The 13,829-nt window shown below is 41.8% G+C and overlaps 2 protein-coding genes across 2 annotated transcripts; one reads left to right on the top strand and one right to left on the bottom strand.

The window, feature by feature from the left end:
• Positions 1-94: 94 nt before the first annotated feature.
• On the bottom strand, positions 95-7,923 carry sap30l (sap30-like). Its single transcript, XM_056397780.1, has 4 exons — positions 7,167-7,923; positions 5,054-5,176; positions 4,554-4,652; positions 95-2,190 (listed from the first exon to the last, which is right to left on the bottom strand). Exons 1-4 carry the CDS (start codon positions 7,350-7,352, stop codon positions 2,062-2,064), a joined length of 537 nt encoding a protein of 178 aa, XP_056253755.1. The 5' UTR covers positions 7,353-7,923; the 3' UTR covers positions 95-2,061.
• Positions 7,924-9,835: 1,912 nt separating this feature from the next.
• Positions 9,836-12,742, top strand: LOC130182954 (tubulin alpha chain-like). Its single transcript, XM_056398189.1, has 4 exons — positions 9,836-9,983; positions 11,126-11,348; positions 11,447-11,595; positions 11,696-12,742. Exons 1-4 carry the CDS (start codon positions 9,981-9,983, stop codon positions 12,674-12,676), a joined length of 1,356 nt encoding a protein of 451 aa, XP_056254164.1. The 5' UTR covers positions 9,836-9,980; the 3' UTR covers positions 12,677-12,742.
• The last annotated feature ends 1,087 nt before the right edge of the window (positions 12,743-13,829 follow it).

The following is a 13,829-nucleotide window of genomic DNA, read 5'->3' on the forward strand; positions in this document are numbered from 1 at the left end:
ATAATATAATGCTGATAAATAAAATGTGGCCCCAACTCTCTGCTGTAGTTCAGACATACATACCTGTGTAAAAAGACAAAGGAGAGACTGTTGCTTCTGCCTGTACAATACATTTATTATTATTATTATAATTATTATTAGGAGCAATAAGCAGCCATATTTAAATATGTTCTTTTCTAATACAATAATTAGGTTAATGTGGCATGGCCTATGTGTTAATAAAGTTGGATGTTATCTACATGACACTAACGAACCTACAAGCAAAACTGAAAATACAACAGACGCTAAAATGATAACCTTGTCGAAAGGAGACAAACTCAGTGTGGTGGACAGACTTAAATATGATGCAGAAGATGGTGAGATAAAAAAAAAGAAAAGAAAACAACTCCATGTAGTCACAACCATTAAAAACAGAAAAAAGGAAAAACAGAGTTGGAGTTGGAGAGAGGAGGAGGGGTTTTACCTGGAGGTGTCAGCAGTACAATGAGTTTAAATCAACTTTTGGATGCTTCATGTTACATGTTAACGGGTCACTGATAGTTTCTCATCACGCCGTTTGGCTCGATATTAATGACATTTTTAAAAGTTTCTCTCCTCCACGTCACTGAGAATCTGTGTGAAGACGAAGCCTCACAAACTTACCAATTAATCAATGACAGATCGATTACAAATCAAGAAAATAAATCATCAGTAGTTTTGACGAACTTTTGGTGCCGAATTAGATTCACATTAGACTTTTTTTACGACAAACATAATCAATTGTGCATAAAACTGTGCGACTTCACAGACATGGAAGTAAGGCGTCTGGAAGTTACGACAAACTCTTGTTTTAATTTGATTAATTATTCGGGGGGAAAAAAAAACAAAAGAACTTCTCAATCCAGCTTCTTGAAATACATCCACGCTATGATGAGAATCAAATCAAGAGTTGAACCTTTACCATAAACACTGCTCTTAAATATTAAAATGGCGCTTATAATTACTCTTTACACCCCTGTCACTCACGCACGCACGCACGCGCACACACACACGTTTGATTTCAGGTGGGAAAAAAAGGACGAAGAAAAATAAAAACAAAATCATAAGCAAATAACTTTATACAACTTGTAAATTAAGGCTCAACTAAAGAGGAAGGAAAGAAACTTGTATGTTTAAAAGAAAAAAGAAGAAGTAGCTCCCGACACCTGCGATGCACAGAGAAATGAATCCGCATGACAGTGTTCATACGCAAGGAAAAGACTCACTACAATCGGTCTTTGAACGCATCACATCCAGCTGGAAAAGGGCGACGTACAGATTGAGGATTGATTCGTTTTAGACATTATTGAGAAAGAAGGTTTTTCTAAGTGAATTTTGCGCCTTCAGCAGCTGGATGTGGCGTCAGTGAAGGTGCCACCTCTTTCCTACAAATTCATTCATTCACAATAATAATAATAAAAACAAAATCCCACTCAGTATCATTCAGTTCCTACACGCTTCTGTTTGGCACAAGCATTCCTCACGGGCGGCGGATGTGTTAACAGTCAACTCGGCAAAGGAAAAAAACAAACAAAAAAAAAACTAAATTTACCAAAATGTGTTTTGCTTTTTACTCTTAAGGCAGCTATATCGTACATTGCATTCAACCAGGTTACTTGAGATCGGACGCGGTTTCTTTTGTACATATCGACAAATTACATTACAGCATGACGACGTAAAAACCCTGCGGAGTGAGTCCTGGTCCTGGACAGTCTTTTTAGGGACCCGGGCGAAAAGAGGAGGATCGACCGTCGCGACGACATGTGCTCAGACTGTATTCGTGTGAAGCGGAGGCGGGGGAGGGCAGAGACGAACTCATCCCTTCCTGGATTCTCCTCCAGTTTTTCTGTGAAACGTCCTTTGAGGACAGCGAGAGTTCAGGTTCTGGTCTGACGGAGGAGTGGGACGGTGGCAGGGCTGCAGGAGGAGCTGGTTCTGGTGGGTGGAGCTGTTGTTAGTGGTGTCCAGCTTGTTGTTGCCGTTTGTCACTGTAGGTTCTGCTGTGGCTACTGCTGCAGTTGTTGTTGTTGTTGCTGTTGAAGCTTAGTCCAGCGGTTTGCCGCCGTCCCCTTTCTGGTCCAAGCGGCTCTTGCTGCTCTTCACCATGTAAATAAAGTAGGTCAGAGTCTCCTTCTCGTTCACCGGGATGTTCCTGAAGTGACGACTCACCGTCTGCGGAGGAGGAGACAGTGACGGTTAAACAAATGTTTGTTGTCATGATCTGATCTGTCTGGAGACCAGTTTCAGAATAATGATCCATCTTAGAAGTTATACAACAGTGAGTTCTGACTAAGTCATTTGATTGGACGATTGGAGTGCTGATATAGAGTATAACAGCACTGGGATTTTAACTACATGTATCATTCTCTTTAACCGTTAATTAGCGTTACATTAACGGTCATTATCTATGATAGAAACTTCAGCACACACCTGAGGTAACCGAGGTAGCAAGCTAGTGTGCACTGTGCAGCTCAGGAACATGCATCTTATTTAACTAATATTGCGCTCGCAGAACTGTGACTGCGGCCTCGTACCTACGCCCGAAACACAGCCGTGCTGATATTCAGTACAACATCACTCCCAATATTACACTCTTGAGTATTATTGCTTAATTAAAGCTCCATATTTTACACTTCCTGTGTTCTATATTCAAGTATTGAAGATATATTTGTGGTTTTAAGAACCAAAAACCAAGATCAATATCTGCCGAGCTGCAGTGACAGTGATTTTAACATGATCTTGTGTCATCTGCAGCCATTAAACCACCAACAGAAACTGCCATATGACTTAGAAACAACCTTTCCATATCTGTGATGGTGGATTTTCTTCTTTAACTTCAATCAGTTTTTAAAAAGCAGGTAACAGCTGAGAAATGGTAGAATCTGTGAAGACAGTAACTACTGGATACTGGATCCAGTAGGAGACAGTTAATGTGGCTTTAACTGGAGCTTGAATAATGGCTGTTTGGATTTTATAAAGTAGCATCAGGCAGAAGAAAACAAACATCCTGTCCTTCAAACATCCTCTCTCTCTCAGCAGCCACTGGTCCTCCTGAACGGGGGCCGAGCCCGGGGGCCGAGCCCGGGGGCCGCAGCTGCAGCTGGTTGTGGGGCTGTTGACTGGCATTTTATTAATGATGTGGGAGGCTCATTAATAGCAGGGTCTGAACCTGAGTAAAAGCCTGGGGAAACATTCAACTTACAGCCCCAGTTTCATTCATTCCTTAACTCTACAGCCTGGTCACATCAGACCCCCACCACCCCCACCCCCCTCCACCACAGGCAGACTGAGAGCGCTACATACGGGAGGGATTTGTGAGGACGAGGGCCGAGCCAGCTGCACGAAGTCCACCTGTCGATTTGGCAAATTAAGTCTAACAACCTCTGTATGACCAATTACTGCGAGCGAGGACCCGCGACACTGCGTTTGTCACAGTAAATGAGTAACATGGAGGCGAGGGGTCGAGAAGACGGATGCAGGGAACACCTAACGAAGGCAGCTCAGGGGCCTTTAATGAACTACTGGTCTAATTATTCCACAAAGGGTTCAGAGAAAAACCAGTTTCCTCCCAGGACGCTGCTGAGGTTTCTGCTTCTCTGTCAAGTTTTTAAACCGACGGTAGAAAAGTAAATGTTTTAGTACCAACATAATATCATGATTAAAAAAACATTAAAAATATGTACTGTTCAAGAAACAGTCTCTTCTTCTGTTCCTCAATAATGGCCCGAAGTGCTTTTGCCGAACATTATGATGTCACAGTGAACTTTGACCTTTGACAGTTATCATCACTTATCATATTAATTCTTGAGTTGCGGCCAAAAATTTGTCTTTGAGGTCACAGTGAACTTTGACCACTAAAATAATGTTAACAATAATAATTGTAGATCAAAATTAAGTAATATTCATTCATATTAATTGATGATTTTGTTCAAGGCAAACCAAAAAGTAAAATGAAAGTAAAGTAAGAACTGGAGGTGAAACTGTGATTCATTTTTTTTTAATCACAGATTAATCTGGTGATTATTTTTCAGGGTTTCAACAAGTTAAATTTAAGACTTTTTAAGACCTTTATGGATGAAGTTTAACAATCTGCTCAGTGATTTATGATTATTTAAATTTCACTATTGAATCAAATGGTAAACAAAGTTTGTCTCCATGTTCTGTCTCTCTTGTTCCCCTGTGTTTTTTTTTCTTCAGAAAAAGTTGCTTTTAATGTCAATAAACTAAGTTAAATGAAGCTCATGTTGCAGCCGCCTGATTTTGTGTTCGACCAATCGGTGACATTCAGAAAACCCAGCCCTGACAGTTCCTGGGCCATTAGAGGGCAGCACCCTCAGAGCGGGAACTTTCAGGACCAACGTAGACCCCGTTCCCTCTGGTCAACATGTCAACACACAGGTTAAGGTTCCTGAGTTCCTGAAACAGTTCCTACTGTGGAAACAGACGTGGTTTCATGGTCCACACTGAACAGAACAAACGGTGTGTCGCCCATTAGTCAGCAGGTAGATACGGTGAGTCGGTCAGCGTGCTCTTACCTCTGCCAGCTGGGCCTTGTTGAGGCCTGGTCTGGTCTGCAGCTTGTAGTGTCGCTTGTAGCGTCTCAACGTGTTCACCTGCAGCTGGAAAAGGTCGACCTGAGGACACAACACGAGCAGGGATGTAGTGAGACATTCGGTCCAGAGAGAGGATCTTTTTTTTTAACTCCGACACATCTCAGTGATTTACTGGAGGCTCGCAGCTACTTCTGCCTCTTTTCCAGCTTTTAACGAGGATGAAAATTTAATGATCTCTGTGGAGAAATTGGGTCATTGCAACAGTAAACACCGGAAACCCCACAAGGAGAGCTAAATACAGACGTGCTGGATATGAATTTCTTTAAAAGAGTAATGGTGGTTATGTAAGAATATTCTTATTTCACCATGAGCCGGTGTTTTTAAGCTTTCCTCTCTCTGTCAATGTGTTTTTACTCTTTCTACACTCAGGTGTGACTCCGTCCCTGTTGAACGTTGTGAGTTGACACTTTAGTCCACGTTACCTCGGGCACCTCCACATCATGATCCGGGGATTCCCCTCCGTCATCGCTGGTCTTCCTCTTCCTCTTGTTGCGGACGCTCTGGATGAAGTTCTTGTGAAAATCACAGATGTAGAGGTGTCGCACCTGTAAGGATGTTAATGAGCAGTGAAGGATTAAGTCTACTACGTACATATATCACAACTCAAAACACATCTGTTTAAATCTGCCTTTTCCATCTGATGCCAATTGCTCTGTCACTTTTGTATTGTTCTTATTTATTTATTTATTTATTTATAACTGTGTACGGTGTCCTTGAGTGCCAAGAAAGGCGCCTTTAAATAAAATGTATTATTATTATTATTATATACCTCTGTCTCACAGGATCACAGCAAAACACAAGTCAGACTGAGCTGGATATCAAATTTAACAAGTTTCCATCCTAGTGCCACGAGAAAACTTGAAGGAATAAAGTTTTTCAGTAATGTTAAAATTAAAACCTAAAATCAAAGCAGTAGCAGAGTTTAATGTCATTTTAGAACAACTAACCGTTTCAATAACTTCATTACTTTTTATACGTTTTGTTTGCAACTCAAAATGTATTGAGGTATGATGCCCTGCCCCGACAACACGTTGTTCCTGAAGTCAATAACTGAAAAACACCTGCAGCCTGCTGCCACTGCTGAAACCCTCAAATACAAAGAGGCTTACCTCGTTAAGACATCCTTGAATTCACTGATGACTCTGCTGCGTGTTAGGAGGCCCAGGAATATATTCCTGCATGTGGCTTCAGGTTTGTTATCGTATTTTACTGTTATATTATTTTAGGGCTGCACAATATGCAAAAGAAATAATAAAAATATTATTGTTATTTCAGTTGGAATCATGTTTTTACTGAAAAAAATTTATAAAATGATGATGTGATTTTTGTTGGTCTGTTCCAAATAAACATGATGGAGAACATGATTTTATAAAAGCTTATGGTGATAACAACGCACAACACTGTTGTGACACATCTTGCCTTTATCAGAAAACTACAGCTGCTACTATTTGGATATTGCCCTTAGCCATATTGCAATTTAGATTATATTTTGTTTAATTGTGCATCCCTACTTTTTTGTTTTTAATACTGTTCTGAATGTGTATTATTGAGATGATCTTTACTCCACAATTTTCACAACCATGATTTGAGACTTTTTTCTGTTTTACACCACTGTAAACTAATCAGTTTGAGATTTGAACTGTTGTTCTCACAAAACAAGACACTTGAAACGTCACTCTGGGCTCAGAGAAACTGTCTAACTCCTAATTATAGACAAAATGATTAACTGAGACAATAATCAGCAAATTAATCATTGGTTGTAGCCCTAAAATATTGCATCAGTGGTGCTTATTTCCTAATAATTTAAATACAGAAAAGCTCTCTAATTAACTGCCACAAAGGGAAGACAGGGACTTTAGGCTGCTAAAGGTCTGAGGCCTTGAGACACCTGCCTGGTGGGTGAATCACCTTTCGATACCTGTCAGTTTCTCTCCCTGACACTGGAAGTGAGCCACTGTACAATACAATCAACTTTGCCGTTGATAGCAAACCAGTGATACTAATTAAAAAACCTATGCAAAAGTAACCACGAAAAATAAAACTCTAGGGCAGAGTTGAATAAAATAGTCTGCTACTTCGACCAATATTTAACTGGTAGTTCGTTGTACTTTGAAAAAAAGAGGCCGGTTGTTGTAACCGGGCAGGAGGAAGCTTCCCTGGCAACAGCCATTTTGGAGGAAACTGTTGCACTGCAAGAAAGTTGATGCGGGCAGGATCCTGCTGTCCCGCACGTCGTCCAGGTAGCTCAGCTAGCACAGCTAACGCTAGCTTGACATTTAAACCGAGTGAGAACAGATTTAACTACAGACAACGCGGACATTCCCCGCTACGGTAACGCTAGCAACTAGGGGGACGCTATGATTGTGTCCTTTTTGTTTACTCACGTAAACTAACCTGCTAACTAGCTTTAGCTGACAGCTGAAGAGTCTGAGCAGTTTCCCCGGCAGCTAGTCAACTTCCAGACATCATCTCGCACTAACAATCACTGATTTAAGCGTCACAACAGAACTGAAGCTGTATTATAGTTTCACTTACACTCTTGTCAATGTCCAGTTTCAGTTTCTTCTGCGATATGCTCTTCTGGATCCTCTTGCTGAAGGAGGCGTTTCCAGCTGACCGGCCGCAGCGCTCCCCGTCCTCGATCAGACAGCAGCTCTGTCCATAAAACGGCGGAGCAGGCGGTCCATCGTGGCTGTCTTCCTCTGTGCTGAATCCATTCATTCTGTACGGTTGTAATGCTCTTCGTGCTATAGCCCAGGAGAAATCACTTAAAAGCCAGCGTTAGGTTGGCGACCAAGTCTCTTGTTCACGCGTTGCCCCCTTTGTGAAAGACAATCCGGTAGCGTTAGCTAGCTAACTAGCTAGGCTAAGTGGTTCGATTCGCTAGCTAACAACTCCTGGTGTTTTACCCTGACTCCGGCGACTTATTTCGAAAAACGACAGCCTCTGGTTAAATACATATTCCCGCCGATGTCGGTTAGATTCACACTAAAAAAAACAGCTGCTGCTAACGTTAGCTAGCCTCGGTGCTAGCAGGACCGCAAGGTGGCTCAGCTGCCGCTAACGGACAAATTCCTCTGGTGAGACCGCAGCTGTTTGTCCCTGTAACAACCCGCTGCTTTTTGATACGATTCAAATATGACAGCAGTCTCACGCGACTCTAAGATAAAAGGCGTCAACCGGCGGCAACAGATGAAACAACTTTGAAGAAATCACGCATTTAACAGCCTGCACCGCAACAATCGCGGCACTCTTTGAGAACAGCTCGTACAATGGGACATGCTTCGTCTCTGTGGCGGAAGTTCTCATCCCGAGCCAGGATTGGCCAATTTTGCATAGGGGCGGGCTTAGCGTGCAAACCTTGCTTTTCCATTGGCTGTAAGAAACATCGATATTCAAGCGGCTTCTTCCTGTATCACTCGGCGTCATATGTTTTCTACAATGAATAGGAGTTAAAGGTGGCGTCGCAGCCAGTTGAAGTAGCTTGTTACTGCCCAGCAGAGACTTGGCGACCTTTATACAGAATAAGTTAGAAAGAACTAAAGCAGCTCGACTACCTGTTAAATTGATTTAAATACACGTGGATGAAGTTTTCAGATAGACCAACTGTAGTCAGATTAAGGACGAAAGGAACTGACAAACCTATTAATTAAAAAACGTATTTAAACTTATTTCCTGAATCTTGACGTATGCAAATAGAAACTACCAAGTAGTATTTATGGTTGCTTCATGTCCTTTAACTTTCGAGATGATACAACACTTTCTTCCCTTGTAAAGATCAGACCAAGATCCTAGAAAACAACCAGTAACGAATATCATCAACAGTCATAAAACAACTGATGAGTTGACTCAGTGTTTTCATTTAGAAAATACAGCAGTTACAGCCTAAGAAATTCTCTTGTGACATATATTCCTGTAGGTTTTAAAGTTAACTTCATTTGTTTTTGGTGGAAATGGGGTTTGATAATTAGTTTTCATAATCATTTTTGTTTGATTGAAAGGAATACAATGCATCCAAATAAGAGATTTTTGAAGTTAAATCCGTGAAATCATGTCCATTCACCAGGAGCCTAGGTCTCTGCCTAAGGGGTAATCGGAGCCATGGACTGGGGCGTACAGAATTAAGGATACTGCAGAACTCTTTATGATGTCACAAGATTTCATCTTACTTAGAACTCATGACATTAAAACCTTCTTTCATTTATCATGTGCATCATAGGTCATATTCCTTTTTCTTTCCACTTGTTATTGAACAGTGATTTGTTTAATTTTCACAGTTATCTTTACCTAACAATATCACAATTTTAAATTACTCAATAAACTTACTTAAGTAAATTCCTGTCAGTGTTCTATTTTTATGTTATACTATTAGATTATTGTTGCTGACGCATCAACATGCAAGCAGCATTTAAATATTGACCCAGGTAGAGCTGATTTTAATCATTTATATACTGTCAGGTCGCTTAATTTACTGTTTAATTACATTTACATTTAAAGTTCTAATCTTCTGTAGTATAGCAGAGTAAAAAGTAGGCCTACAATATTCCCCCCTGAAATATTGTGACATTGAAGTAGAAAGTAGCATATCATTAAAATACTCAAGTAAAGTACAAGTGCCTTAGAATTGTATTTGAGTGAATTTACTTAGTTAATATTTTTATACTCTTTTATATTTCCATAATTTGTTACCTAAGAATGTTACTCTTAATGTTTTGTAACTTTTTTCTTTCTTTGTCTTTATTGTGTTATTACTTGTATGTATTTTCTTTATTATTATTATTATCATTATTATTTTTATATGGTTTAAGTATAGAGTACAAGTAATTTATGTTTAAGTCTATGTTTTTTTTTTTTAAGTTAAATAACCTTCTAGGAGGCGTGATACACTCTAATGTCAGTGTTACTTGATATGTACAACAGCGAGGTTGTCATTTTTAATGCACTATGTTTACAATATAAATATTTGATTTAATAAAAATATAAAATATATAACCTTACATCGGTTTTATATGCTACACAAAATAACTGAAACACTGGGATGGTTAGAGGTCGACAGCCGGTTCATACTTAGGGGGTTAAAATAAAACACACGAACACCCCGGCACCAACTGTCAACGTTTCAAATAAGATGACAGTTTAATTTAAACCAATAGGAAAAGGGCTACGTGACCCCGCCGACCAATGGGATTGAGCAGCTCTTTTCCCGAGAGTATAAAAAGCCCCGCCTAGCTGCTTCGCATTTCAGTTACGTCTTACACAGGATTCTTAACGTCCAAACAGTGAGAGCTAACGTTAGTTCTTCCCTTTTTTCTTAATTCGACCGCTACAGACTCCACAGCTTCGGTAAACATGGTGAGTGGGAAAATACAGGTTTTGTTTTTACTCCTCATATGTTAATTTACCCAAATTCAAAACGTGGAAGTCGAGTTTTATTCATAAAAACCACGAGCTAAAATCTCGGACGGGTAACCAAACTTCATTTTCAATGGTGTTTTAATGTTGGAGAATTAAACATAACTCGATAGGATGCAGTCCAAAAATTGAAGTTCAGTCTCGGCTGCCATTTTCTGGGTTTTCCCCCGTCGGCGCGTTGACCCAGTTAACGCCTGTCATTGTCCCTTAATTCAGGCTGAAACATTCCTCTGTGTGAAGAGGCCCGGCCATTATGAATCTGCAACCCAACACCTATTCAAGAGAAAGCTTTATGGGGCTTTCATGTTTAATCTTTGTGTAAATCTACTACCTCCTTTTTGTATGAAAATATTGAACTACAGCTGTGTTTGCTTTGTCTCACCACACCTCTTTGATGTTAAAATGTTTGTTCTCAACCCATGATTATCTTTCGGCCTTAAGCACCTTTTTATATAAGTATCTGAATTGCCTCTAAAGCCTTTTTTGAGTCTGGCTCTCACGATTCAACACACTGCAATTTAAGAATTCATGCAAATGGACACAAGGCAAGCAGATGATGACCTCACTGTGTTAAGCATTTCCAGTGGACACTGAATACTGATTGTTTTCTCACATGTTCTCAAATGTGTGAAAATGCTTTTTGTGTATTTGCATGCTTTCCTAAATTGCAGTGCAATGAGCTAGTAGGCCACCGTAGTCGCCCAAGTTCAGAGGCTAAATGACTGTGCAACGTGTCGGTTGACTTTAGTCATGGTGGTCTGGTATTGGCTTCTTTACAAAAGAGGCCTTTGTCTCATCTATGGATTTTTGCATTAGTTCCAGAGCAGCCCCTCGACATGTGACCAGCAGCCTTCAGCATCTAATGTCATTAAAAATGACAAAGAGCCTTTTTTTTTTTTTTTTAACCACCCCCCCTCCCAAAAGCGGCTTTTCAGCCATACAACAGCTCTTAAATCAGCTGTTTGCTCATTTTTAAACATGCTCTATAAATAAAACACCAATTGATTATAGTTCTGTATGGGAACTTGTAGAAATAACCTTTTCTATTTTTTTTTTTTTTTTTTTTTTTCCCTCCCTCGTAGCGCGAGTGTATTTCAGTGCACGTTGGTCAGGCTGGTGTCCAGATTGGCAATGCCTGCTGGGAGCTTTACTGTCTGGAACATGGGATCCAGCCGGATGGACAGATGCCCAGTGACAAGGCCATCGGAGGAGGAGACGACTCCTTCAACACGTTCTTCAGTGAGACAGGAGCTGGGAAGCACGTCCCCAGAGCTGTGTTTGTGGACCTGGAACCCAGCGTCATTGGTAAAGTCATATATCAATTTTAAAAAATAACACTAGTTTCTCATGCATGTTTTTTCACTCAGTCTAACCATCTTGGTATTTATGCTAATTTTCTGTAGATGAGGTACGAAGTGGGGCTTACCGCCAGCTGTTCCACCCTGAGCAGCTGATCACTGGTAAAGAGGATGCTGCCAACAACTACGCCCGTGGGCACTACACCATCGGCAAAGAGATCATTGACCTAGTGCTGGACAGGTTGCGCAAACTGGTGGGTAACTTTATCAGGAGGGATCTATTCCTAACTTTGACTTTGCATATCAAACAGAATCATATCATACCTTATTGATCACTGTCTCCTCTGTCCTCAGGCCGACCAGTGCACTGGTCTTCAGGGCTTCCTGGTTTTCCACAGCTTTGGAGGTGGCACTGGTTCTGGTTTCACCTCACTGCTGATGGAGCGTCTGTCTGTCGACTACGGCAAGAAGTCCAAGCTTGAGTTCTCAATCTACCCAGCTCCCCAGGTGTCCACCGCTGTGGTGGAGCCCTACAACTCCATCCTGACCACCCACACCACCCTAGAACACTCTGACTGCGCCTTCATGGTGGACAACGAGGCCATCTACGACATCTGCCGCAGGAACCTCGATATCGAGCGTCCCACCTACACCAACCTGAACAGGCTGATCAGTCAGATCGTGTCCTCCATCACTGCTTCCCTTCGCTTCGATGGTGCCCTCAATGTTGACCTGACAGAGTTCCAGACCAACTTGGTGCCGTATCCTCGTATCCACTTCCCTCTGGCCACCTACGCTCCCGTCATCTCCTCTGAGAAGGCGTACCACGAGCAGTTGACGGTGTCGGAGATCACCAACGCCTGCTTCGAGCCAGCCAACCAGATGGTGAAATGCGACCCCCGCCACGGCAAGTACATGGCCTGCTGTCTCTTGTACCGTGGAGACGTGGTGCCCAAAGATGTCAACGCTGCCATCGCCACCATCAAAACCAAGCGTACCATCCAGTTTGTGGACTGGTGTCCCACCGGTTTCAAGGTTGGCATCAACTACCAGCCGCCCACCGTCGTTCCTGGTGGAGACCTGGCCAAGGTCCAGAGGGCCGTGTGCATGCTGAGCAACACCACCGCCATCGCTGAGGCCTGGGCTCGACTCGACCACAAGTTTGACCTGATGTACGCCAAGCGTGCGTTTGTTCACTGGTATGTGGGTGAGGGTATGGAGGAGGGGGAGTTCTCGGAGGCTAGAGAGGACATGGCGGCTCTGGAGAAGGATTATGAGGAGGTTGGCGTTGACTCGGCTGATGGGGAGGGAGACGAAGATGGAGAGGAGTATTAAATATTCCCTTGTGTTAATCTCTGATCTGAGACTTAAATGTTGAATAAAGCTTGTTGGTTAACTGAACTATTGTCTCTTTAATGATGTCATTCTACAGGGCAGAGGGAGGGGAGACGGGCGTGGTTCATGTGTCTGGATCTTAATCCAGTGTTTTCAAAACTCAACTCAAACACAAACACAAAATGTCTGGTTTGGTCTCAAATGCAGGGAGTGAAATGTTACAATTCATCCCACAGTTGTAATGTAACATGATATAAGACTTATGACAAAGTTGATATTGAAGCTTTGATTTCAGCAGTTTAATTATATTGTTAGTTGCTGTCAGTGACATTTGTCTGGGTTACTTGCACACAGACTCTTTTGGCCATGAACTGGGTTAACAGCCAAAACATCAGCACTGACGACTAGCATGAAAAATATCTAAGATTCTCAAACATGAGTGTGATGAGTACAACTACAAAAATGAACTCGGAGTGGGTGGAAGATGAACTATAAACAGACAACATAGTGGTTTACTCAGCAATCCCAATTAAGGAAAAGTTTTTCCTTCTAAAACAGTCTGTACCTACTGAGTTTAATCCTTATTCCATGAGGAAGTAGCTTCCTGTGACAGTGAATCAGGTGACTTGTAACTTGTTCCTGATTGGAGAAAAGGGAAGCGGTACCACTGTCCCATGTTGCAATGCTTCCCCTACTGTAGCCATGTTGCTAATAACAGCATCTTTAATGGAGCTGTGTAGGTTGTTGCCCTGTTTCTGTCACTAATGCTAAAAGCTCGCTGCCCTCTCTCTGCAGGATCTCACTGGATTCAAGTAGTTTTTTTCAGTGATCTTCTAGAGAAGCTGTTACTGTCCTCATGCTCTCTCTGAGCCACAGCTAAACGTTCAACACACCCTCTCTGCTGCTGAGAAAACACCTGCTTCGTCACAGAGAAGCTCTGATAGTTTGACAGTGTGGAGATGATGATCCTGCTGCTCTACTCACTCCTGTCACTTGGGGGCAGCGGTGTTCAACAAATGTTTGGACTCCACCGTGATGAAGCAAACTCCTCAGTCAAAATTGTTGCAAACACTAGGTGCAGCATTTAGTAAAACTAAATGACTCTTACAACACCGGACATTTTCAGTACAAAGAGCAGATCACACATTTACTA

Source organism: Seriola aureovittata, chromosome 15 (assembly GCF_021018895.1).
Source record: "Seriola aureovittata isolate HTS-2021-v1 ecotype China chromosome 15, ASM2101889v1, whole genome shotgun sequence".
NCBI classification, from domain to species: domain Eukaryota; kingdom Metazoa; phylum Chordata; class Actinopteri; order Carangiformes; family Carangidae; genus Seriola; species Seriola aureovittata.

Coding starts and splice junctions, on each gene's coding strand:
- sap30l (XM_056397780.1), bottom strand. CDS start 7,352: ATGAATGGATTCAGCACAGAGGAAGACAGCCACGATGGACCGCCTGCT. Junction 5,177..7,166: donor AACTGGACATTGACAAGAGT/GTAAGTGAAACT, acceptor ACATCCTTACAG/GTGCGACACCTCTACATCTG. Junction 4,653..5,053: donor ATGATGTGGAGGTGCCCGAG/GTAACGTGGACT, acceptor TTGTGTCCTCAG/GTCGACCTTTTCCAGCTGCA.
- LOC130182954 (XM_056398189.1), top strand. Junction 11,349..11,446: donor CCTGGAACCCAGCGTCATTG/GTAAAGTCATAT, acceptor AATTTTCTGTAG/ATGAGGTACGAAGTGGGGCT. Junction 11,596..11,695: donor TGGACAGGTTGCGCAAACTG/GTGGGTAACTTT, acceptor CTCTGTCCTCAG/GCCGACCAGTGCACTGGTCT.